At 45.4% G+C, this 27,047-nt stretch overlaps 1 protein-coding gene across 1 annotated transcript in view; it reads left to right on the plus strand.

Annotated features, from left to right (window-relative positions):
* The window catches only part of AFAP1L1 (actin filament associated protein 1 like 1), an 88,825-nt gene that overhangs the window by 41,448 nt on the left and 20,330 nt on the right, over positions 1-27,047 (plus strand). Inside the window, exons 3-9 of the mRNA XM_056847829.1 lie at positions 9,889-10,017; positions 14,087-14,170; positions 15,911-16,008; positions 17,876-17,987; positions 19,884-19,982; positions 21,547-21,758; positions 23,284-23,463. Of these exons, the coding sequence (XP_056703807.1) occupies positions 9,889-10,017; positions 14,087-14,170; positions 15,911-16,008; positions 17,876-17,987; positions 19,884-19,982; positions 21,547-21,758; positions 23,284-23,463 (914 nt within the window). The remainder of the gene's footprint in view (positions 1-9,888; positions 10,018-14,086; positions 14,171-15,910; positions 16,009-17,875; positions 17,988-19,883; positions 19,983-21,546; positions 21,759-23,283; positions 23,464-27,047) is intronic.

Here is a 27,047-nt window from a genome sequence, read left to right on the forward strand (position 1 = left end):
AGTGGCATAGTTTTCTGGGAGCCTTTGAACGTCATGTTGAAATCTAGGAATTGGAAATACTTCCCCTTATCTATGCAGGGCCTAAAACTTAATGCCATGTCCAAAACCATTTGATCCTGAAGTCGAGGAATATTTGAAGAGCTAGTATTTCTAGTATGGTGTAGGAAGTTCAGGGGCTTAGACCGATATAACCCTGCATAGGATTACGCTGTAAGTGACTGGTAAGTGACATCTCTGGTTCAGATGTCACTTCTGCCAGGAATTCTACGTGGCCTTAATCAAGCAACTGACGTAGCCCCAGTCCCTGTTCATTGTATGCAGAAAGGGGATGATAATATTGAGTTACCTTACATGATTGCTTGTAAGGTGAAGTCAGCCACATCATTTCTGTAGCAACACAGCTGATGCATCTTTCCTCGCCGGGGTCTAGTTCGGCAAAATAGTTCTGCAACTCTGCAGCCGAACCCCTTCATACTGGTGGTCACAAGGTCACAACGAAACCTCTCCCCTGTAGTTCATACTTTTTAAAAGGTGTAGGGTTAACAATGAATGGATAAATATAAGTGCAGCACTTTAAAAAAGGCAAGGTTGGAACATGGGGGGAAGGGCAAGACCGACAGCTGAACTTGCATTAATTTCTGCTGGTATTTACATCTGTCATTTCAGTTCCAAAGCTACTCTCACAGTATGGCTGAGGGACCTTCAGTGAATCTTCTTCTTTATATTACAGATTTCTTTACCTTGGGTTTGTGTAGTTGAATCATTCCTAATGTTCTAATGCACAATATAAATGTGAACAATTTTGGTTGCTAATACTGAATTTAGGAGCCCTGTGGCGCAGAGTGGTAAGCTGCAGTACTGCAGTCAAAAGCTTTGCTCGCAACCTGAGTTCGATTCTGACAGAAGTCGGTTTCAGGTAGCCGGCTCAAGGTTACTCAGCCTTCCATCCTTCCGAGGTTGGTAAAATGAGTACCCAGCTTGCTGGGGGTAAAGTATAGAACAACTGGGAAAGGCACTGGCAAACCACTCCATAAACATAGTCTGCCTAGTAAACATTAGGATGTGATGTCACCCCATGGGTCAGTACAGGGGACTACCTTTACCTAATACTGAATTTGCCCCTGGTCAAGGTGGGATGGTTTATGTGGGTGACTAATTCTAAGCACAAAAGTTAAGGAGAACGGAGACACCTCTAAATATAGTACCTTATGTTGGAACATAGTAATGTCTTGTGCACAAAGAGGACTGTAGTTGGAGTATAAAGGTAAAGGTCCCCTGTGCAAGCACCGGGTTATTCCTGATTCATGGGGGGATGTAGGGGGAGTGCCTTCTTTCTAAAGGGGCTTTTCTTTGTGTGCCTAATGCTACACTTAGGCTATTTATGCATGGCTGTTTCCTTGCTGTCACCCCACATATTACTTTGGGCCTTTGCTTTGATTATGCTTGCATTTTCTGACCGTCAGAGGTTGCCTCACTCTCCCCACATATTTCCACACATTTTCTCCACTTTTTCTGGATGCTGGCTAAACACAAATCCAGAAAATGTGGGCAAAACGCACAGAAAGATGGGGAGAGCAAGGAAACAGCCATGCATAAATGGCCTTAGGCTTTTATTCTAGAACACTCTATAAGTCTTTCAGCTAGCAAGGCACCTGGGGTGTCTCTTCTCTTTCCTATCCAGTTTGTTAGTTCCACAACTAAGGCTTTTGTTACTCTTTAAGCAGTTCAGCACCCTGACTGCTACATAGGCACTCTGCCAACACTTTGTGTTTGCATACACTGAACAGAATTGCTTTCTTATAGACATCCAGAGGATTGCCCTTTCAGAAGGTGTGTATGTTTAAGTCAGCCCAAGATATGGCTTGTGGTGTACCTGGCATTACCTGGGATCAGTGTAGGGCTGACCATCACGCACAGACAAACGATTTATAGAAACAGAAATTAACCTGTCTCAAGCTTCACTGTGGTCAAACTATGCTTCTCTCATCCAAAAGTAAATTGAAATCAAAAGTTGGCAAGCCTAGGCGAGGCCCCTCCTTGGAGGTGGCCACATCCCTTAGCTGGGGTCTCATTGCTCCCTATCCACCTAAACTGGAGATCTAATATTTAGCTTGGCTCTGGTGGGAGAGGAGGAAACAGAAGGCTTGTGGAGATAAAAGTGCATCAGTGGAAGGGGCAGGAAAAGGCTTATGATGGTTGCATCCTGGACACTCTCTGTGAACTGGGGTTAGAAACTTGTTCCTATTAATGACAGGAGACCAGTAATCTTTGGATCAAAATTTGGGGCAGTGGGAGATAACAGGGAAGGAATGGAGAGTACCTGGATATGTATTTGGTTCTCCTGTGAACGTCTGTTTCAATCCTGAGCTGTTAAACTTCGTCCTGAGAATTGATAAGGTACTGCTTCGGCCCTTTCACGTGTGTATCCAATGGCTTCCAGCTCCCTATACTGTAGAGGAGCATGTGTGAGTAATGTGGCCCTATGTGCAGGACCAGTTGTGGGAAGAGCTGCACAAAGGCAGTAAATTCAGCAAATTCTTCCTACTCTCCTGCATACACATGTAGAGGCAGCAGTATTTGTTAAAAGGGAGGCATTTATCACTTGGTAGAACTTTCTTCTCTTTCCCCCGTACAAAGCTAAACAAAATTCTGTGTGATTCCAAAGGCCAACAAGGTCTCCTGCTTGGCCTTTTTTCCTGGAACAAGAAGGGTGCTGATATGAATTTCTGAGTGGAGGAGGGAAAGCCAAAAACTTGGTGCCACATACTTTACTCCGGAATAAGGTATGTACACTTGCTCCAGGTGGCTGCTGTTCCTTTCAGTGTTTTCCGGAATCTGTTTTAGCTCCCAGGATGGTCTAGACCAGGGTTGTCAAACATAAAACCCGCAGGCCGGATCTGGCCCCTTGAGAGCCCACGAGCAAGCCACTACTCTCAATCTGGGCTTGCGAGGCATGTCCCCGCCCGACCAAGAGGCATTGATGTCATATCCGGCCCTCGTAACAACTGAGTTCGACACCCCTGGTCTAGACTTTAGGAGCTATACTTGGGCTCCATTTTGGAGACGTCTATGTGCCTCTTCCTAGGGAATAATGTGAAGTCATTGTGCTGTATGTGTGGATGACTCCGTAGGGTATCAGTTTGCTTGCCTCTCACAAGACATATTCAGAAGAGGACTGTAGTCTTTTGTTCTCTTAGTGTAAGTATAAAAATGTGCAGTATGTCCGCACACCCCTCTTTACTGGACATCTCCATCAGTCAGCACATTGGAATTCCCATTGCGGTCAGCGCTGAGCGCTTGCTCCCTTATCCCTGCGGTGAGACTTCTCCTTATAAAAACCTGGAGCTTCCTGGGGGACCTATTTTAGTCAGATGGTGAATCATAGCAAAGGATAATCTAGCTAGGGCTTGTTACTGGCGGAGGATCACCACAAAGTGGATGAGATTTGAGGACCTATTCTTATGTCCACCTTGGCACTCAGCAGCTCTGCTTTGGAGATGACCTCTTGTTTGATTTCCAGCTGCAAGTGCAGTATGTTTTAAGTGAAGTATCCCAAACAGAACGCTGCAAAAGATCTGCTTGCTCCATGCCACCGTGTGAGCCATTTTTAAAAAGAAGTTCTATTCATGCTACGGAGTAAAAACAAACATCCACATATAGTTTTGCACATGAGCAATTATCGCGTGTGGCTAGAATTCAGCAGAGAATGGGCCCTTCTCAGGCTCTTCTAACTCATCTTTTTGTGCTGGTGCATAAGTGTTGACAGGATCACTGTTTTAAAAAACCTACGGTAGTATATCTTCCTCTTCCTTAATTTCTTGCAATCGAGATTAGGGAGGCTTACCCACCCTTGGAAAGCTCATAAGTGCATCTGGTTTAACAACTTCTTTTTACATAGAATACATGAACTCTTAAGTGTCCTTTGCTGTGACTTGAATAGGAGGAGTAGAGCTGTGCCTCCTGAATTTTGTGGCTCCTTTGCACTGTTTTGCACAGATCAGTGCTGCATTGCTTAGGCTTGAAGGTGAAGGGGAGGAGGAAAAGGACAATCTGGCACTAAATCCCATGGAAAGTAAGGGTCAGGTCAGGCTTTACATGGTAAGCAGGCATTCAATGTGTGCACAGGTATTTGTAGTATTAAGCACCATCTGTTGTGAGGAGGGAGCATGCGTTGCCAACAATTGGGAACATGTGGCAGGGAGTTCTGGCTTGCCTCCTGCCCTTACTTTATGATCCAGCCCATAAGAAGCATATTACAATCCAGTAAGGTTGGTTATAGCATCCTTCAGTTTTATAGGAAATAAATGTCCTTTGTTCCACCCAGTTAACAGTTTGCCTGCATGCACATCTCAGATGTGAAATAATGTGAAACGGAAGTAAAAAAAAAAAAAGAATCCTTGACATCTTATTGTTCAATGCGTTGTTTGCCGCTATCCCCGGTTTTGCAAGTCCTTGGTGTATTGTATCCAACTTAGACTACATCCAGCCATTCTACACACACAATGACTGTGCTCATCCCTTCATTTTTATGTTAGTCTTAATGCTGCTTTAAAATGCTTCTTTTAAAAAATGCACTGTATTTTTACACAATTGGACATGCTAAATTCTAGTCTGTACATTCAGCAGAATGTGGTGGTAGAATGGGTTGTACCACTTTAAATTGGGGGAAAGGGGGGTCACATGTTTAATGCTTAGGGTAGGACCTGGAGGTCTCCCAGAATTACAGCTGATCTCCAGAAGAAAGAAATCAATTCCCCTGGAGTAAATGGCTGCTATAGAGGGTAGACTCTAGGGCATTATATTCCACCAAGGTCCTTCCCTCTGCAACTCCATCCTCCCTAGGCTCCACCTCCCAAATCTCCAGGAATTTCCCAACCCAGAGGTGGCAACCCTAATAAGGCTCCTCCATGTACTAAATTCACTACAAATTTAAAATCAGTGCATGAAGGAGTCTATCCTAGTTCTTTGTGTGCTGTGCTAGCTGCCATCTGAAATTATGCAGTCCGTTCTTTTTCCTTAGTGTTCTGTCACTTCATTCTGCTACATGTGTCAACCAGGCCTCATTGTATGTGCATGTGGGGGGGAATTAAGGTTGCCAACTCCAGGCTGGCAAATTCTTGGAGATTTGGGAGTATATCCTGGGTCAGGCAGGTCTGGGGGAGGTGAGGAACCTCAGTGGGGTACAATGCCATCGTCTATTCTGCAAATTAGTATATATATATTTTAGCAGAACTGATCCCTGTAGGCTGGAGATCAGTTGTAATTCCGGGAGATCTCCAGGCCCCCACTGGAGGGTGGCAACCCTGCTGGAGTGAAAGTGGGATATTCAAAACCTGGAGGCAAAAATTGTGAAAGGGATAAATGCAGTAAGAACTAAAGGAACGAAAATGGGGGTGGGGGAGCATCTCTTATTGGGGATTAATCAGTAGATGAATGTGTGAACAACTGGCTTGTTAAACATGGCTTGTTAAACATTTTTAACCGGATAAAATGGAGGTGAAAGCAGCGGTTTAAGAACAGGCAGGCAGTGCTAAACTGTTTTGTTTTCAAATGCTAATTGGAGATGTAAACAGGTGACTTGGTAAAATTGTCATCTGCTTTCTGTAGCCCCATACACACACACACTTGAGATAACTGCAAAAGAGCACAGGTTGCAACAGAGGGTATTTTTAGAGTGGACTGGGTAAGCTGATTGTATGTTATACATTAGAACAGAGTTGTATGAAAACTGGCCAATGTGGAATGCTTTATTACTCCTGTCAGGGCAACAAAACAATTGGGCCCGAATCCAGGCATCCCAAAAGTGGTAACCTCCTGTTTTGGTTCTTGTTTTTCTTTGTTTTGTTTCGTTTCACTTCTCTGCCATGAGTTTGCTGGGATCTGTTTAGCTAATCTGTGAAGCATTTGGTATAATAAGCATCTGGACACAGTTACGGTTCCAATCATGTCAAAGAAATAGACGGCTATCTTGCTGCTGAGCTATTGAAATATTCAGAAGTGGATAGCGTATAATGCATTGAGAGTTCATTAGGCAAGCTGCCAGCGGCTTATTAGGTTGGAGTGGATAATATATGTAATGCCATCCATCTCATTGCAGCTAGGGACATGAGGAGCGAGGCAAAAGCCTTGGAGAGGACAGCCCTGTTGGCGAGAGAGGTGGTGATCAGCAGAAATTCCCCACCGCAGATCTCACAGGAGCTGCCTCCAAGCTGTCTCTCGCTTGCGCTCCACGCCAGAATGTGCAGAGCAGCTGGAGTCTAGAGAACATAAGAAAGGCCCTGCTGGATCAGACCAAAGTCCATCAAGTCCAGCAGTCTGTTCACACAATGGCCAACCAGGTGCCTCGAGGAAGCCCCCAAACAAGACAAGTGCAGCAGCATTGTCCTGCCTATGTTCCACAGCACCTAATATAATAGGCATGCTCCTCTGATCCTGGAGAACCCAGCAGCTGAAATCCTTAAGTTAATAAAAATTTAAAACAAAAAGCAAGCATCTTCCTAGCACTTTGGGTTGCAGAGACTGGCTTGGAAGGTACACAAGCAGCGGCCGGTGAAATCTCTGAAGCCCAAGAGATGACTCGAAATATTGGTAAGAGAGCAGGACATGAGTGCCCTGCGGCCATTTGTTCCCCTGTGGTTAGCAGAAGCAGAATAAATGGTACAAAATCATGCACCTTGTAATCCGCCTTGAGTCTCAGTAAATGATGTAAATAAAAATTATGCCGATAAGCAAGTACGCTTCTTGACTTCTGCTGGTGTGGGAAACCCCCCCCCCCAGTTTTACTCTCTAAAGTTGCTCCTTTTCAAGGCTAGCTTTCAAGGTGGTGATCATTTTCTCTTTTTTGACTATTGGTGCTTGTGCTCAGCAGCAGCAGCCATAGCAAACAAACTAGTGCCTTGGTGGGGGAGGGGGGTACAGAGACTGCCTCCCAAGAGGACAGGTATTCCTAAACCACAATGGGAGTGACAACATTTCACCAACACTGAGGGCGAGGGAGCCTCTTGAGCAGGATCTCGATGTCAAATTAAAACAAGCTAAACTGGAGTGCTCGTTTCAGAAACTGTTAGATTCTTTCTGCTTGTTCTTCACCGGGAACTATTTCCATCTCTAACCTACACCAAGCAGGAGATTTGAAAGGTGTGTAGTTTTGTGTTGGGTGACTGTATTATGATATAACCTTCACAGTGTTACTGTTGGGTGGGCAGAGGAACAAGCAACCCTTGTTGAATGCCAGGGAGAATCTCTGGTCTTTTATGCATGGCTGTTTCCCTCACCGTCCCACCCCTCCGGCGACTTTGGGACTTTGTTTGAATTATGCATGCCATTTCCAACTGTCAGAGGTCGCCTCACTCTCCCCCTGGGTTTCCCTGCGTTTTGAGGGACCTGTTTTATCTTGAATTTGAAAACACGGGGAAACAGAGGGAGGTAACCTCTGAGGGCGGAAACAGCATGCATAATCCAAACAAAGACCTGAAGTCATTGGAGGGGTGACGGCAAGTGAAACAGCCATACATAAAAGACCTCTGTCTTTCCTTGTCAGTCATTCAAAGGCTTCCCTCCACAGGCTACACTTAGGTGTTCTAAAACACACGCAATAATTAAAGGATGGAGATTGTCAGAGCAGTGAGGCAGGATGGGACAGCAAATGTGTCAGGGCATGTAACTGGCGCAGTTACAGAAGGATTTTAGGGAGATCCCTTTCCGCCTTCCTCCAAGTCCACGGTTCTGATGAAATATTCTGTCTGTGGGCATGGAGCATGAGAACGTGATCCTGCAAGGAAGGGTTGCTTTGTGGAAAGATTCCAAAAGCAATTCTCTTGGCCTGGGATCAGGCACAGGCAAGGACACTGTCCTGATGAAGCTCATTTGAGGGAGCAGCATTCCTATGGAAGCAAAGAAACTTAAGGTTCATCCTCGGATGCACCTGCTCAAGGCAGGGCGAGAAGGTTGCCAACAGGCCTAGGAAAAAATTGCCCTGTCTAATGGACATTTAATATGTAGAAATAAGCAACTGAAGCTTTTCATGCCATGGAGCTAAATAGCATCACCTGATAATTTTTGCTGATCAAATCGATAGTAAAAGGGCAGCTAGGGGGACCAGTTCAGAAGTTGGCAACCCTAAGAAACAATCTCATAACTCATTACTCATCAAAATAAAGTGATATTCCCACCTTATTTATGTAGACCTTACAGTGAGGTCTTTTCATTTAGTGAAAGAAACCAGCAACTGTGTTCCCACTGGTTTTTTTCCCTCTAGCATCTCTTGGTGTCTTCCCAAGCCATGTACATTGCAGTGACCTTGCGGTCACTTAACATAGGTGGGCATGTAGACTAGCGTTAATAAATTGGACTGAAACCCTTTGCTCAGCTGGAGATGCAGGCCCTTAGTGATTAAAACTTTTCTCCAGGACCCAGAAATATTATTTCATTATTGCATAACTCTAACAGTTCTTGTTAGAAGTTGTGCATCCTATTAAAAAATCCCTGGTCTGGTTTTTCTAGTTTCTTATGTCCCAGGTAAAAGGTTGTCAGATCTCTACCCAGGGATGGTGCCATAGCCCTATTCAACCACTCCATTCCCAAGAGTTAAGGGCACTTAAAAGGGACAACAGTTTCTACTGATTCCCCCCCTTCTGCTACAGCCCACTGAATTGCCCACAGTGTTCATAGAATCATAGAGTTGGAAGGACCTCCAGGGTCATCTAGTCCAACCCCCTGCACAATGCAGGAAATCAGCATTGCTGACAGATGGCCATCTAGCCTCTGCTTAAAAACCTCCAGGGAAGGAGAGCTTACCACCAGTGGGGAGCTTAGCACCAGTGTTAGGAGAACCTAACACCAACGTTGTTGCTGTTGGTTAGCAAGCCCACAGGAAAAGCTTAGGGGCACAGTGGAGTTCTGCTGTGGGAGGAGGGAAATGGAGGAGGGAACTGGTGGAAATCATAGTATCCTCTCTTGGGAATGTGTGGTTGAATACTAGCATGTATTCCTGAATGCACTATTTATGACTACAGATGTTGCATGTCATCCAGGAGACCTGTCTTTCTGTTGTTATATGCCAGAACCAGAGCTCTGCTGGCTCCATCCAATAGAACAAGGGTCCCTAACCTTTTTCAGCCTGCGGGCGCATTTGGAATTCTGACATGGCATGGAGGGCACAGCAACAAAATGGCTGACACAAAATGGCTGCAACAGGAGGCGGAGCCTGCCACATAATTATTGCCACAGCTTAACTTCAGTAACACGGTGTGGGTCCTTATTCTGTGGTGGCAGCTGCTGCCAAAGCAACATTTTTTTAAAAATTCTGCACAGCCAATCAGAAGCCTTGTTGGGCAAAAGCCCTGTCTGGCCTCACCTACTTCCTAAAAACACTTTGCGAGCTAGGGATGCCAGGTCTGGGTTGGGAAATAACTGGAGATTTTGGGGGCAGAGCCTGAGGAGGTCAGGGTTTGAAGAGGGGAGGGACTTCAATGCCATAGAGTCCAGTTGCCAAAGCGGCCATTTTCTCCAGGTGAACTGGTCTCAATCGGCCGGAGATCAGTTGTAATAGCAGATCTCCAGCCACCACCTGGAGGTTGGCAATTCTATGACAAACACCAGAAAAAGTTTTGGGGCAGTATGGAGGCCATGGGCACCACAATGGGGACCCCTGCAGTAGAAAATTGGATGCTGGAGTACTGAGAGGGGCGTACAATGGCTGTAGGTTTTCTCTGCATTAACAGGTACTGGCACCTTCTCTTGGTGATGACAACCTTTCCCAGGGAATCCCAGAATTAATTTTTCTCTTTCTTCTCCCTCTGGCATTCTTTTATCTGGTCCATGTCTTAAATGCCATATAGCACTAGTAGAGATGGCTGGACTCTGACCTCTCTCTTTTTTTGCCCACAGTGTTGGATCAACTCCTTCCGGAGCTTAATGTACTGCTCAAGTTGTTGGACCATGAATACCTGAGCTCTACCACAATGGAGAAGAAAACAACAGTCTCAAACATCTTGCAAAAACTTCAGCCCCCTGCAGGTCAGAAACTCTTGCAGCTGTTTCTTACCCCTGCCTAGGGTTGCCAACCTCCAGGTGGTAGCTGGAGATCTGCTATCACAACTTATCTCCATCTGATAGAGATCAGTTCACATGGAGAAAATGGCCGTCTTGGCAATTGGGCTCTATGGCATTGAAGCCCCTCCTCTCTCCAAACCCCACCTCTTCAGTCTCCACCCCCAAAATCTCCAGGTATTTCCCAACCCAGACCTGGCAACCCTACCCCTCTCCCATCAACCCTTTCCTTATCTCTTTCTGTCCTCTGCTATTTGCGCAGTTTGTAAAAACTGGGAAACTTTAATGTACAAGGGAAACCAATAAATCAATAATAATTGATTACTGTCATGGACCTGCTAAGTCAAAATATATGTTAACAGAGTGGTTATAAGAATGTATATAAATCTTCCATTAAGAGATATTCAAAAGCAACTATGTGTAACTAAATCAACATTGTACCTTGGTAGACTCTGGCAGCGGCACAGAATCTGGCAACTCCTATCCAAGGGAAACTCTGTGTTCCTCACATGCTGTTCCCAGTTAATCACATGTTAGTACAGGTTTCAGTCTGTATAGGACTCACGTACAGCCTGTAATTGTGAAGGAATGGCATGGGTGGGTTCTTTGGGTTTATGGCAGGTAAAAACTGTTTGGCTATCATCAGGACCTGCGTCTTGCCCTTTTGAAGAAGATCCTGTCAGTATGGTTTTGAATGATTCTGTAGGCAAAAGGGTACATATAGCTGCACTCTGCCCATGACAAATGGATAGCGGACATAGAACCAAACCCAGTGTGACACCAGGGGATAGCTCAGGGGTGGTGGTGGTCAGTTTTCATTAGAAAAACTGCATAGGTAGAAGGGGCAAAGCTCTTCCCTGCGTCCATATATGTACACACACATACACCATGACCCCAGGCTGATTTGGGGGCACATGCAGCTGCTTCTTCTGTCACAGCCCATCCAGAAACTGATCTTGTTCGGCTCTTAATAACAATGCCTAGTGTTTGTAGAGCACTTTCAAGGCACTTTGCGGACTTTGTCTTGTTATCAACCATACAATAGCCCTGTAAGGTAGGTGAGTAGTATCATCAGATGTCAGATGAATGGCTGAGGTCACGTCATGAGTTTATGGCAAAGGTGTGTAAAACCTGTGAGAAAGGTGGACTATAAATAACATAAATAAAAAATAAAATAATAAATACGATTAAAACAAGGGACTTTCTTTGCATCCTGAACAGCTGACTTATGGGAACCCTGTAGGGTTTTCAAGGCAAGAGATGTTCAGAGGTGGTTTGACATTGCCTGCCTGGACTTTCTTAGTGGTCTCCCATCCAAATACTGACCAGGGCCAACCCTGCTTAGCTTCCAAGATCTGATTAAATCAGGCTAGCCTGAGCTATCCAGGTCAGGGCTAAACATTGTTATATCCCAACTAAATCCATGAGCTCAGAAGGGTGTAACTTTGTTTAAGATTGCACTATAAGGCGCCAAAAAACCTTATCTCTAACAGCTCAAACAGATTAGACAATCACATGTTTTGTTCCATTCATAAAATGCAAATTGTAGGCCCCTGTAATCTCAAATTTGTCACAGAGCTGGGCAGGAAAAGGAGTGGGTGTTTAACATTTCACCTTACTCAAAACTGGGCCCTCTTGTTTTATTGTTAACATTTTTAAGTGGGGGGAAATTGTTTTTGAAAGGACACGTATTAAAATAATAATAATAATAATAAATTCCTGCCCAGGAATTGAGACCACAGGGAGAGGCCCTCCTGATTGGCTTTTCAACCAAAGAAGCTCATCCCGTGGGTACACGAGAGATGGCTTTTTTGGTGGCAACCCCACAATTATGGGATAACCAGCCCAGGGAGGTGCCTCCCCCCCCCCACTGTCGATCTTTAGGTAGCTGCTAAAGAAGGTTCTATTACAGGGCAGCATTTTATTCATTTAGTTTCCTCAATTTGTTGGCTGTAAATTGTAATTTTAATTAGTGGTATTTTATGCATTTTTATGTTGGTGTTTGTTGTTGTTCTGGGTATATTGTAAGCCGCGTTGAGTTCCATAAGGTAGAAAGGCGGCCAACAATTGGCTTAAATAAATATAAACAAATAAACCAGGGATCCTGGTTTTGAATAGTGAAACTCAGTGGATGTTGAAAGGTTAAAATACTTTCCCTTCGTTACCTAGCCTTGGTGAAGGAAATTTAAGGTCATTCAAGCCTGCAGTTTCTGTTTGATGGATGGAACAAAATGTGTGTTCTTTGTCGGGTCTGTTTGAACTCTGAATGGAAGGAGCTGCTAATTCAAGCCACTGGGCTCTTCTATAAGCTGCTGATAAGGCTTTCTTCAGATCCCCCAGAGGCTAAAGGACAGCCAGTCGCAGCATATATAAAGCAAAGACAGAGTGGAGGGGACAGTGTGGTTCAGCTTTGTGAAAAGGCGAGTCTCTTTCTTTGGCTCTGCTTTTTATTATGAAGGAAGCAGAATGGGATACTTAGCACCTGTGAAAATGCAGGGTCTAAGTATTCCACCTGCTCCCGATTCGGTATTTAGTAGTTTCCTGACATAGTGCCCGTATGCTTTAGCCCTTTCTTGAGGGAAGTGCATGACTCCCTCTGGTGGAGCATTCCATGCAAACGGAGTCCTCCAGCTGACCTTGAGGAGCAGAAGTTAACAAGCATTAAACAGTCCTTGGCCGTTCTACCCTTTTTGATTTATCTGTGCCCTGTGGGCACACGTGAAACTCTTCTCAATATTTATGGACGCTCCCCTGTGCGTGGCGGATGAAGCAGCAGGCTTTTGAAGAGGGATAACACACCCCATTCCATTTTTAATGTCCCATATTTTTCTAGGATGATTGCAGCACTTTTGCCTTTTGGGGAATTGCCAGGTGAATTTCATAACAACGGTGTCCCCAGGAGACAGAGCAGGCAGTCTGTTAAATGGTGCGGTCATATTTGTGTGTGTGTGAGAGAGAGAAACAGAGAGAAGACACCTGTAGCTTTTGAGCCCCCCCCCCACTTCCCCAAGCAGTGGGAATATTTGGCCCTGCTCTAACTGGACCAGAATTGTTCAGAGTTTCCTGTGGAAATATGTGTTCCCAGTAGCCTTCCTGTTGGGCTGTTTTCTGCTGAGAGAGGAGATTTCCATGGGAAAAATAAATGGTTTCTCTTCCTTCATCAGGAAGCTTCTCTGTCATCCCTCTGTAATACCCAGCAGATCTGTTACCCCCCATCTCTTGAAAACGACTCCATGGAATGGCCACTTCTGAAAGAAGAAGCTTTTTATTCTTGCTTTGTATTTCTTGCTCAAATCTTTTTTTCTTTTTCCTTGTTGGCTGCTCACATACTAGGAAGGGTGTCACTCTTCCTCTTTGTATGAAATCAGTATGTGGGCACTACCTGATTGGTTTGGCTGAAATTCAAGGAGCAGTCGCTCGTTTTGGGCAGGAATTACTTGTGTTCATGGACTGGAGAATGTAAACACATAATTCATTCAGTAGGTGCCAACTTCACTGCTATGCTAGAAAAAACATGGCCAGACCCATTAGTTAGTGCAGTTGAATCAAACTCCGTTTGGGTTTTGTGAATATCTGACATGGAACCAAGACTTCATCTTCTGGTTCCTCTGGGACCACCCTATAGCTTACTTGGAAAACAATAGACTTGGGATTCTGGTGAGGGGGCAAATCTGTGTTTCTCTATTTCCCCATAGGTCTAGATAAGAGGTTTTCAAAATTGTGCTCCAGAGAAACTATTATTGTCAAACTGTGTCCCAAAGGTTCCTTGGAAGTTTACTGAGGCACCTACATGAAAAGATTAGTAATGGCAGACACCTTTTCCTAAAAGGCTATTTCCCCACTACTACTGGTCATATTTAAAATGTTTAGCTGTATAAGAGTGCTGGGTATATTTACGGTGGGGCAGACCAATGCAAACGTCCAATAGGCTTGGCCAGTATGAACTGAGTGTGCCTGAAGCTTGAAAGGTATGAAAACACAGGTCTCGAGCAGTATTTGATGCACCATTTGTAGTAATATCATTTCTGCCTTGCAGGGAAGGAGGTAAATTACATGTATGTGAATACAGCGACGTTACACAACGGCACTAGCTTTGTGGAATCCCTTTTTGAAGAATTTGGTATGTACTGAAAGCTACTCCGATTTAATGCCTCTTTTCCAGACAGTCCCTGCTTCCCTCACATGTTTGATGGTCCTCATTTGTCTGGGATCACTGGTTATGAGTTTACGCCCTGCAGAAGAAATGTGAGGCACATGCCGTCATGCTCTTCTGTGCATGGGTCCAGAAACTCTGGTCTGTCCTCTTAATAATAATTCTCAGACAATTCCATAAGGAATTAAGTAAGAACCTTGATAGATGACAAGTATTCAGCTATTGCAGTACAAGAGGGCCATCCATCCGTATCTGACACTGAACTGCTTTTGAAATTCAGATGCCTGTCAGATCAATGTAAACGTACTTTCCACTATTGGTATCAAGCAACATGCTGGATTGTATGGTATTTTTGAATATATGAGGGATGATGTGGAAGAATAATTGGAACCATTTATTTATTTATCTTTAGTCTTATCTCCCTCCCTTCTCCCCGGCCACATCCGAACTCAGGACAGCTCACAACAGATAAAACAGCATAAAACATAGCAACACACAAAACTAACTAAATTAAAACAGTCTCTAAGTTTAAACAGATGGCATTCATCACAATACACACAAGCCGGCCTGGAAAGCAGCCAGGGTCCTCTAATCCAGGTCTTGAAAGGCAGCAGGGGAACAGGAAGGGAGGCCAACTATGTTGGAAAAACCATATCTGCCCTCAACCATAGGCCTGGCAGAACAGCTCTGTCTTACAGGCCCTGTGGAACTGCGTCAAGTCCCTGGTCTCAATAGAGAGGGAGTTCCATCAGGCTGGGGCCAGGGCTGAAAAGGCCCTGGCCCTAGTTGAGGACAGCCAAACACTCTTCGGGCTGGAGACCACCGGCAAGTTGGTGTGAGCAGAGCACAATACTCTCGGGGGGGGGCATATTGGGAGAGATGCAGGTATCTGGTAGTCTTCAACCAAGGATCCTAATTTTTACAAATCCCTAATCTTTAATATCTATAGATCCCTAAATTTTGCAGACCCCAAAGTAGTTCTCATTCTGCCCTGTCCAGGGTGCGGGCCATTGTGGTATGATATGTACTGGAGAGTACGATATGTACTGGAACCACAGTCCTAGGGAAAGAGAGTTAACAGTTCTCCAGCACCATTTCCCTGAATGGAAATGACCTCCCGAAGTTATTTCAAGCTTTGGTAGGCACAGTATAGGCACCTGTCTTCCTTCCCACCCATTACTTACAAGGCAAAGGAAGAAGAGTTAAATTTCCAATGTCATCACGGTGATTCATATTCCCCCTTGCTCTACAACTGTGTTTTGCAACTGAGCTACTTGTCTGGGGATCTGAGCATGGGTTGTCAACATAATGTATAGTTTGCCCTGATAATCACGATAATGGTTCCTTCTAACTGCACCAAATTATAACTTCCCCAAATGTCCAGAACGGCAGAGAATCAAGGTAGAAACCCTCCACACAATTACACGAGCCAACCCCAGAACGCTACCAATTTCCCTGACCTACAGCTTGAAACTGAGATTTGAGAACTGCCTTTTCCTTGGGCCTCCAAAAAATTCCTCCTATCCCCATCCTTGCTAATGGTTCGAAAGGGGCTAAAACACACTGTAATCCTTACAAGCACCAAGAATAGTGGGAGGGAGGGCAGTAGTCAGATTCAGAATGAGGAGTATATGGCAGAAAAAGGGAGACTCCGTATTCAGTTCCACTGTTGCACTGTTCAGTGTCTGGATTCTAATCTTCCTCCAGACTGTGACCTGTGCGGCCTTCAGGATATGCAAGAAGATGATGGGGATGCTAAAGAAGGCAACAACTTGAAGCTTTCCAGGAGTCAGTCAGCTAAAAATGTAAGTCGCATCAACCCCAGTTCTGTATTACTCCAACTTTAATTAATTGCGGCTTGTTATGGTGGACCTCTATAATGGCGCTTGGTGTCTGGAACAGAGCTGGATAGTAGATCAAGAAATCCAGTTTGATATGCAAAGAGGAGGATACAAATAAGGAGCAGAATGCAGAGCAGGTGCAAAATACAGCTCACCGCATCGGCAGCAGGGTACCGTATTTTTCGCTCCATAAGACACACTTTTTTCCCCCTCAAAAGTGAGGGGAAATGTCCGTGCGCCTTATGGAGCGAATGCCGGCTGGGCGCGTGCGCGTCGGGATGGCGCCAGCCAGCGTTCCCCGCCCCGACGGCCAGCTGGGAGGCGGGCAGGGCCGCACAGAGCCGACTGGGCGCGTCTTATGGAAAGGTGCGTCCTATGGAGCGAAAAATACAGTATATCGTTTTGGCATTCACTTCAGTTTTCATATATTGCTTGTAGATGCATGGCCAAGGTTAGAAGACATCAGCAAGCAACCAGAGCATGCATGCTGGTGCAACATTCCATTCCATATGCATTCCAGTGATGAGAACGCAATCCTAAACAGTTACACTGTGTCCAGTATAGTCAGTGGTTTAGAAAGGTGTAACTCTGTTTAACATTGCATTATAAGTGGACTTTTGATCATGTTCCAGTTCTTTTGAGAGAGAGAAATGCACGGGCTCTCTAAGTCTCTATGCTGAGACATAGGTACAATTACAGAAGAATGCAGGGTGAGCAGGAGACGCGCAATAGCTTTTTTAAAAGAGAAAGTTGAAGGCAGTCTGAAATAGTTGTTGTTCCTTATGGCGCGACCAGTCATTCCACTGCTGTCTCTGGTAGATGGTCTTTGAATTGCTTTAAAAACCTGTCTAATCAGAAGGGGATAGTAGGACAAAAGAAATATGTGTACCGTTTCAACTCTACTTTATGTCTCTCTCTAGCCCCGTGGAACGTTTGGGGGCAGACTGCCAGGTCTGTGCAGAAAGAGGGTGGGGATAGTTTGAAACCTACATTTAGAGTAGGGAAGGAAGCATATAAGGAGCATGTTTCATGCCCTGACTTGAGCAGTTTTTGTTGCTAGACATTCTGCAGCATATGCCTTTAATAGGTCACTGCCCACACTCCCAGGTGAATTTTGCAGTGCACAGCCAGACACACACACACAGAGTCCCTGGTCAAGCTTAAGTGATTTTACTCTCTATGCCGAAAGGACCTTGGCCTGCTGTTTCTGAACACGCCTCGGAGCTCTATATACCACCGCAAAATTGCTGTGGGCAAAACCCACATGGTCTTGGAAAAACATTTCAGTGGTCTGAACTTTTTGGGGATAAGCCTGATTCATCAAAGATGAACCCCCTCCTTTCCCATGAATAGGGTTGCCACGTCCCTCTTTGCCACTGGTGGGAGGTTTTTGGGGCGGCGCCTGAGGAGGGCGGGGTTTGGGGAGGGGAGGGACTTCAATGCCATAGAGTCCAATTGCCAAAGCGGCCATTTTCTCCAGGTGAACTGATCTCTTATCGGCTGGAGATCATTTGTAATAGCAGGAGATCTCCAGCTGGTACCTGGAGGTTGGCAACCCTACCTATGAAGCCCCTGGAATAATGTAAGCTGCCCTGCCTACACTGACCTTGCATTTGGTCTTCAATTAGAAATATATGCAGATAGAAATATATGCAGAGAGCAACCAGCATGGCAGGAAACCCCCCTGTGCATAATTCTGATGAATACTGAACGCATTTATCTGAATGTATCCTTTCACTAAAGTTTTTAATGTGCAGTCATGGTGGTCAAATAGCGCAGCACAACAATATCTGTCTTGGTCATACTACCTCCCCATTTTTTCCCCTCACAGGTTTCTGGAGAGCCACCTCCGCCGTTGCCCACCACTCCTCCTCCTGAAGATTACTATGAGGAAGCACTGCCACTGGGCCCAGGCAAAGCCCCTGAGTATATCACCTCCCACAGTAAGTCTCAATTGGAGACAGGGGAGAGAGAAACAGCCAGCTGTCTCCATCTCGGCACAGCTTTGTTTTCAGGCACTCCCACATCAGCCTAGGAAAACAAAGCCTCCTCCTAGGTATCCGACAAGTGACAGGCTTATAATTTGTATGCCCGGGGAGGAAAATGGCATTGTGTGTGTGTGGGGGGGATGTGCCACACTCTTTTTCCTGCTTCCCCGCCCTCCCTGGTCTGTCAGATGTCATAAGCAGTTGTTTGCTCAGACATGCCAGGAAATGTGCCGATAAACCCTGGGCAGCGGGAATGTGAAGGGCTTGTCTAAGAACTGTCTTTCTCTCAGCTTGCCTGACAGATTAGGGGAGGGCACAGAAATGAACCTAAACACCTGCTCTTGTTTATCATGTCTGAGTAAATGCCGAGCCCTGGTGGCCCTCCATAACATCTTTTAAGCCATGCTCCCTAGGTGCAAACACAGAAATTTTAAAAAGATAGCTTGGAAAGCTGGGTGTCTCATGGCACTGGCCCTGTGCGCAGCACTGGGAATGAGTGAGGCCGATCATCCAGGATTCTAGGAAAGGCCTGCCTCAGCCAAGGCCAGAAGATAAGTGGGGCAGGCTTAGGGTTGCCAGCTCTGAGTTGGGAAATACCTGGGGATTTTGGGGCAGAGCCTGAGGAGGGCAGGGTTTGGAGAGGGGAGGCACTTCAATGCCGTAGAGTCCAATTGCCAAAGAGGCCATTTTCTCCAGGGTAACTGATCTCTATCGTCTGGAGATAGCGGGAGATCTCCAGGAGGCTGGCATCATCTGGAGGCTGGCAACCTTAAGCAGGCTGAGGAGAGGCGTGGGGAAAGGCAGGTTTTGGCTCCAGAGAGACAGTCTGCCCTGTGTGTTGAACCCTGTTGGGCTGTTTAAAAAATTGAGGAAGGGGGCAGGAGTGGATTACAGATTAGTGCTTGAAGGGGGAATATGTACCACTAAAGATTTGAAATGGAAACTGTGTTATGATCATGTGTCCTGAGAAATATAATGTGTTGTAAGAGATAATACTACTAACTAAAAGACAAAAACTTTAGAAGTGTAGTTACTACTGTCTATATATAATATATATATATATATATAATAGCTTTAACCATCTAAAAGGGATATCCTACACGTAATATTTTTCGCATTTTGATATAAATTGTTAGAGAGAAAATTTTTACATTAGATGTTACTATTCATTATGTAAGGCAATAGATTTAATAGTTTTGAAAGATAAGAGCTAAAAGAACAGTCTCTTTACTGTTTGCAAAGTGTTTATTTTTCCACTACCATAAATAATAATCCTAATAAGGTAGAAGGTTTAAAATGATTTAACTTTGCCCGGAGAAATGTTAAAGGCAGAAGATGTAGATATGTTGTGTGTATTGTGATTATTGTAATGTGTATTGAGTGTTAAGTATGTATGTAGTGTATGTTTAATGGGGTTTTTTTGTGTATGTAACTTAAAAAATAAAAACTTAAAAATAATTTTAGAAGATTTGCTGTGACTTGGAGGGAGTATCAGGAAAGTCTTCAAGAACCAGCAAACTTTTCCCAAGCAAGAGCTGTGAACTATGTCACTTGGCAATTCCTACTCTATCCTGGGGTGTCTAGTAGCCACTTGGGAACAGGTGGAGGGAGATGACTTTATAGAGTTCTGTGGTCCCCTGTCTACATTGTCTGGTCTCTTTTTATAACTTCATGAGCAGTAAAAGCTTTCCTGCGCAATCTCTCCAAAGTTAGCCTGGTACGAAGGCTCTGAATATGCAGCTCATCTCAGCACCACCTTCCAACAGAATCTCTTTGACAGCCTCTCTGCCATGTATTGAAAAACCTTTCTTTGCGCAGCTGTCTGAAATGTCCCATCTGCTTTCTATACAGATAGCTCCAGTCCCCCCAACTCAATAGAGGATGGATATTACGAAGATGCAGATAGCAACTACCCTGTCACCCGGATGAATGGAGAACAGAAGAACTCTTGTAGGTAGCAGAGCAGAGATGTATGGTAGGGCCATAGGGGGAATGGAGTTCCCTAGCAGCTGTTGGCTCAGTGAATGCAGAGCAATGCAGGCAGGAAGTGTATATCTGAAAGCCTTAATGCAGGGAACTGACATACCTGCTGTGTGTGTTAAAAGGAATAGTAAGTGATGAGTACCAAATCTCTTTGTCCTTAAGTGTCCCCTTAGAGAGCCAGTGTTATGTAGTGGTTAAAAGCAGTGGTTTGGAGCGGTGGAGTCTGATCTGGAGAACCGGGTTTGATTCCCCACTCCTCCACATGAGCGGTAGAGACTAATCTGGTGAACTGGGTTGGTTTCCCCACTCATACACACGAAGCCAGCTGGGTGACCTTGGGAAAGTTACAGCTTTGTTAGAGCTCTCTCAGTCCCACCTACCTCACAGGGTGTCTGTTGTAGGGGAGAGGAAGGGAAGGTGATTGTAAGCCGGTTTGAGTCTCCCTTAAGTGGTAGAGAAAGTCAGCATATAAAAACCAACTCTTCTTCGTCTAAGTGTTGCAATACATCATTAAGGCTTTCTGTTAGTCTGTGGTAGAATTGGGCGACTTGTTCAGCCACATAGATAGAGCCCCAGCTAACGTGCATGCTCTTTGCCCTATATATTTTTCAGTATTCCTATTCAGAAACTTGCCTGGCTTTGCAGTTTTTTGTACTAGAAGCTTGATCTTTAAACATGAAAGTTGGGATTGTAACAAGAAGTGCATCAGGAGCTCTGTGCAGTCAGTGGGCCGTATATTTCTACCTCCTACACTAAGAACCACAGCCAAGCCTGCAGCCCATAAAAACAAACTGTGATTCAAAAACCCTACAGAAATACTGGGGCTTTCTAGAGGCTGCACAGTATCCTAGGCCTTACTTATGTCCCTGTACAAATTACTTCCATCAGAGCTCTCTGTAACTTACAAGGAGGTTATCGGGAATCGTTACAGTTCACTCCAAGCTTTGAATTATAGAAATCGTTTGAGCTGGTATGTTTAACCAGAACCATATTTTAAAAACTAAAACCTAACTGGGGAAATGCAGTGAAAATTTCCAACATTTTGTAAATTCAAACCAGGAGTTTATAAGGGGGAAACAGACTGGGGGGCATTAAGACATGATAGCAAGCATATTTCTGTTTGGTATATTGAAATCTGGCTCCAATTGAGGGACATGTATGTCTCCAGATTCCTTGTCTGTAGATAATCCATTTGTAGAAATTGGTCCTGTAACTTCTACCTGCCTGGTTCCTGCTGAGCAAGTTCTAGTCTGATATCTGCAATGTTGAGATCCACAAAATCCAGTCCAAAAACTGTAGGTGTTTTTTTAACACAGAAATTGTGAGTCTCATAGGCAAACTCTGAAAGAAAAGGGAAATGTGAAATGTGTGTGCTCCAGAAACTTCTGTCACCTGTCATACAGCTTCTGATTTAAAAACAACAGCTAGGAGAACTAGCCCCTCCAAGTAGAGATGGCCTTTTGCACACAGGGTGTTGGTGACTTGGGCAGGGGCATCCTGGATGACAGGGAGTGTCTCTGCTTCTTTGTAGACAATGACTCTGATGCCATGAGCAGCTCCTATGAGTCTTACGACGAAGAGGAGGAGGATGGGAAAGGCCAAAGGCTAACACACCAGTGGCCGTCAGAGGAAGCTTCCATGAACCTGGTGAAGGACTGCAGGATCTGCGCTTTCCTGTTGCGCAAGAAGCGCTTTGGGCAGTGGGCCAAGCAGCTGACTGTCATCAAGGACAACAGACTCCTGGTGAGTTGGTGGCTTGCGGAGCGCCAGAGTATGTGGAGGAGTGCAGGAAACGTTTGAGGGAGTAAAGCCAGAGCATCCTGCTAATGACGCAACAGTGCCTCAGGAACGGAGGAGTTTGGCCGGGAAAGGCCTTCTGTTTGGGGGCGCTGACTCCAATCGTTAAGCGAGAGTTGCCGAATAGGAAAGAGTTTTAGGATGGCATTTGTTAGCATGCCATATAGTGGGGGGGCCTAACCTTTTTAAGCTCACGGGCACCTTTTGAATTCTGACACAGGGTGGTGGGCAAAACCACAAAATGGCTGCAGTAGCAGGTGGAGCCAACCATGAAACGTCTGCCAGCCAAGGCAGAGTTAACTACAAAGCATCAGGGACTGAAATTATACATAACCTTAATAGCAGTAGAAAAGAGAAAGAGTCTGGTAGCACCTTAGTAGCCAGAAATTTTGTTAGTCTTTAAGGTGCCACTGGGCTTTTGCTCTTTTCTACTGCTAGTGACAGACTAACCCATCATGATCTATAACCTTAATAGTAACTCCTCAACATTTCAGGCAAAAGATCTATTTAATTGGCTGTGCAGATAAAAATGCATCCTATCCCAAACCCTACTGGGAAAAAGCCCCACCTGGCCCTGCCCACCTTCTAAAATCACTTGGTGGGCACCAGAAAATGTGCTGAAGGGCACCATGATGCCCTAGGAGCCATGTTGTGGGCCCCTACCATATAGCTTCAGACTCTCTGGGTAGAGGCTACCTGGTATTCATACTTCCAAAATGCACTGGAGACTGGAACAGCAATACGGGTGATGCAACCTTGCCTTTGAAACCCCAAGAGAGGCAGCTGTTTAGAAGCATGGAAAAGGGTAGATTGCTCTTCTGGCTCTATTGATTCGGTAGCTGATGCCCTTTTGGAATGCCGCTTTTATGAGGAACTTGGATCACGTTCTATCTCTCCCCTTTTAACATATACATCAAATGCCTCTGTGTCTGACATAATGCCTTTTTTAATAAGTGACAGGACTCCCAAGGCTACATTGTTGATGGCAAGATTTATTTCAGTCCTTATATTCTTCAAACATTAGATTTACGCTGCTCAAGAGCAATGGATCAAGGAGCGTCTAAGGGTTAAAGGAAAGGAAAGGGTAGAGGGTTCTGCACACTGGCATTGCAGTTTCTCTGATCACCCTTCCTCTTGTAAAAGAACCCCTTGGAGGGTCACATCACACTCAGATGTGTATAGTGCCAAGGTTGGCTATAGGTTAACGAGGATCCTTCCTTTTCTTTGAGACCAGCAAGTTTTGAGCTTTTCTGCATATTTGCCTGATTATAATAACGATCCCTGTATTTGGCCAAGCAGCGAGTTTGTTGCTGTGTGTTTCTGGCCCTTTTTCCTTGCTCCCCAACCCCCCCGTGGTACAGTCCTGCTTCTTCTGATCAAGTTGAGAAGGGGCCACAAGCAATGCCTGGAAAGAACGTGCTTGGAAGGAAGCTCAAGTTCTTTCTCTTTCCCTCTCCCTCTCTCATTTCAGTGCTACAAAAGCTCGAAGCACAGACAGCCGCACCTCGAGGTGCCCCTCGGTGTCTGCAGCGTCGTCTACGTGCCAAAGGACGGGCGCCGCAAGAAGCACGAGCTGCGTTTCTCTCTGCCGGGAGCCGAGGCTCTGGTGTTGGCCGTGCAGAGCAAAGAGCAGGCGGAAGAATGGCTGAAGGTAACTCTCAGCACCTCAGGCAGAGCTCAGTTCCCTCCCAACCCCTTCTGCTTCTGCCCGTCCCCCACACTCCCCGCCAGCCACTTCCTTTGAACCCATTAGCCTTCCTGCATATAGCTCTGCTCCTCGGATAACTTCTTGGGAGACGGGCCGGAGTGGACTGGCCCCCGTGGGAAAGGCAGTGTTATCTCTTCAGTGGGGAGAGGGTTTTCCTCCATGGCTCTTATCGGTCTTGTCTGATTGCGGCACCAGCTGTGGAGCAAAATAAACCCACCAGCGGGGCGGACCTTTACACCCCCTCCCCAACTGCTCTCCCTCCAATTGTCTGGAATGCCAGGGGAGGGGAGGACCTGTTTCTCTACCACCCCCCATTCTTTCCTGCTTTTGTTCTAAAGTAGAGCAGATTTTGTTGGAAGCTGTATTGGATGAAGTCACCAGCTCAGCCTGCAGCAGTGCCTGGGAAAAGGGGATTTTTAAAGAATTACTTGCTGATGGTGTCTTGCCACCCCCCCCCCCTTTGGGAACAGGTTACTACTTGCCTGTCCTAAGCATAAGGCCTTTTGTGCAAGGCAGTTTTCCCTCGTGGTCACTCCCCTGACTGCTTTGGGGCTTTGCTTTGATTATGCATGCTTTTTCCGACTGTCAGAGGTCGCCTCGCTCTCCCCACACATTGACCGCGAGGAAGCAGCCATGCATAGGAGGCCATTGGGGGCAAAGCAGAAGCAGTTAGCAAAATACCCTGATTTTCTCTCTGCCTCCTCCTTTCTTCTCTGCCCATGCATTTATTTCATCCCATGTATGAAGAGCTGTTTTTTTCTCAGAAGGGTGTGTGTGTGTGTCTTTAGTCTCTAGAGAGGTTACAGCATGAGCATTTTCTTGATTTTAGGAATTGGGGTGGGGTAAACAGTCATCTCTGTTCCTGTTCAGGGATTGGCATGTGTGTTGGGCTCAAAAGAACAGTTAGGGCGAGTGATAAGTGGTCATTTCTGCTGCCCAGGCAACTGTGATTGGGAGAAAGGGAGAAGCTTTTCTCCCTCTCTCATAATACTAGAACGCGGGGTCATCTGCTGAAGCTGGAGGGTGAGAGATTCAAAACTGATAAAAGGAAGTTTTTTTTCACACAATACATAGTTAAACTCCCTGCCCCAGGATGTGGTGATGGCAGCCAACTTGGAAGGCTTTAAGAGGGGAGTGGACATGTTCATGGAGGAGAGGGGTATTCATGGCTACTAGTTAAAATGGATGCTAGTCATGATGCATACCTATTCTTCTCCAGGATCAGAGGAGCATGGCTATTATATTAGGTGCTTTGGAACACAGGGAGGATAATGCTGCTGCAGTTGTCTTGTTTGTGGGCTTCCTAGAGGCACCTGGTTGGCCACTGTGTGAACAGACTGTTGGCCTTGATGGACCTTGGTCTGATCCAGCATGGCTTTTCTTATGTTCTTATGTGATCTCTTATTCTTGGGAAGCCTAGTACTCATACATATGCATGCTCCAAATTGTTGTTGGCTTCCGTTTCAGGGTTTCTGTGAATACTTTATTGTTGAGAATGGGTTATCTGAAGCTCACTGTGGGTGTGCCTGAAAAGGAGGAGATGTTCTTCCAGCCAGTGAGAGGCAGAAGTCTCAGGAATGGGAACTTAGTGGGTTAGGTCTGTTGATAACTGTATTCTTAAGTAGGTAAGTGACTCTTGTTTAGGTTAAACATTACAAAGAATGTAAGGATGCAACAGTGAGGCTGACTTTAGCCTAGAAACCCTTTTGAATAAGAGGCAATTCTATTTGGTGAAGATGAACATACTTTGATACATAAGGAGAGCCCTGTTGGGTTAGATCAAAAGTCCTCCTAGTCCAGAATTCTGTTTCCAGCAGTGGCTTGCCAGATGTATCTGGAAAGTGTACTGGCAGAGCATGATGCTTCCCTTCTTTTGGAGAGGGGCTTTGGCTCAGTGGTAGAGCATCTGCTTGGGAATCAGAAGGTCCCAGGTTCAGTCCCTGGCATCTCCAGTTAAAGGGACCAGGCAAGTAGGTGAGGTGAAAGATCTCTACCTGAGACCCAAGAGAGCCGCTGCCAGCATGAGTAGACAATACTGACTTTGATGGACCAAGGGTCTGATTCAGTATAAGGCAGCTTCATGTGTTCATGTGTTTGTCTCCAAAATCCTCAGATACTCAGAGGTATACTCCTTCTGAACATGGGGGTTCTTTTATGTCTCTATTATTATTTTTTAATTGTTGTTGAAAAATTAAGATTGTGGACATTTCCAACTCATGTGTTGGTGATTCTCCCCCCGCCCCCAAGATACTTACAATGCATTGGAACATTTAGTTCCGTGATCATTTAAAGACTTTTTTTTTTAACTTTTCCAGATGCAACCATTAGGACTTCTATTTCAAGTGTCAGAAGAGTGTGGGGGGAGAGAGGGGTATTTAAAACTCTTTCTTCCCATTCTGTTTTCATGCTGAAAAATGGCACCCCCTGTCCGTTTTACCCCTAATGGGAGAATATTACCCTTCCCCATTGGGTTGAGAGTAGCTTGGGGTGGTGTTTTTCAGCAGGAAAATGGCAGGAGAAGAAAGGATTAAGGAGTCCCCTGAGCCATTTACCCCCCCCCCCCTTGAAACAGCAGTTTCCCCAATGGCTGCATTTGGTAATATGTCATTCGACCAACCATGAGCAGCTGAAACAAGTGCAGGGGTAGCTCTGTTCCCACTGTCAATACTTATTATCTGTCATGGACGCCAGGTGGTACTATGTGATCTCTACAGATGTTGGCTGATCAATCCTTCCTGTTCATCCCTACGAGGCAAATATGAAGGCTGTGACATGGGTTTTTGTTTTTTTGTGGTTTTTTTGCCAGGCCTCTCTTTCTCGCATACACTTTTCCAGGCTCAAATTAGGCATATTCCCTCCTCCTTGGAATTTGTTCTGGATGAAATTTGCCTGACTGACCTGGACAATGGAGCACATAGCCTGGGTAGAACTTAGCGAGAAGGAGTTCTGACCAGAAACGTTGAAGATATTTCCAAGTCCTTTTTTTGATCTGATTTTTGTTTTTATCTTGCAAAGCCAGTGTCCTTTGGCTTGAGTACTGACAGGGACACTGGCATTTTAAAATGACTATCCCCCCCCCCCCCCCGCCCATGTTGGCTGTTTTTAGTTCTTGTCCTTGCTGTACATATTATTTTTCTCTGAGCACTCCCACTCTCCTGGCTTAGGAGGAGACTCACAAGGTTCTTCCTTCCTCAGAATGTTGCTCTGATTGGCACGAATCTAGCAGACACTCTGGTGTGGTGGCAAGCCTTGCTTCTGAGAATGTGTTTTGAAATAAAATACACGAGCCGAGATCTGTAATTCAACTAGGCCTGTTCTGAGGCCTGAAGACAATGCAGACTGAATGCAGCGGGGCCTGGAAATGGGTGTGTTGGGGGGGGAAATGAAGGCGAGGCCGCTGTTATGTTCCTCCAGTACTGACTGGAATTCATTCACAAACCTCTGTCACCCTTGGCTAAAAGACTACAGAGGTTGAACATCAGAGAGGTGAAAAACAGTTCCATCCAAACAATAGACAGGCTAACATG

This window comes from Euleptes europaea, chromosome 1 (genome assembly GCF_029931775.1).
Source record: "Euleptes europaea isolate rEulEur1 chromosome 1, rEulEur1.hap1, whole genome shotgun sequence".
NCBI classification, from domain to species: Eukaryota; Metazoa; Chordata; class Lepidosauria; order Squamata; family Sphaerodactylidae; genus Euleptes; species Euleptes europaea.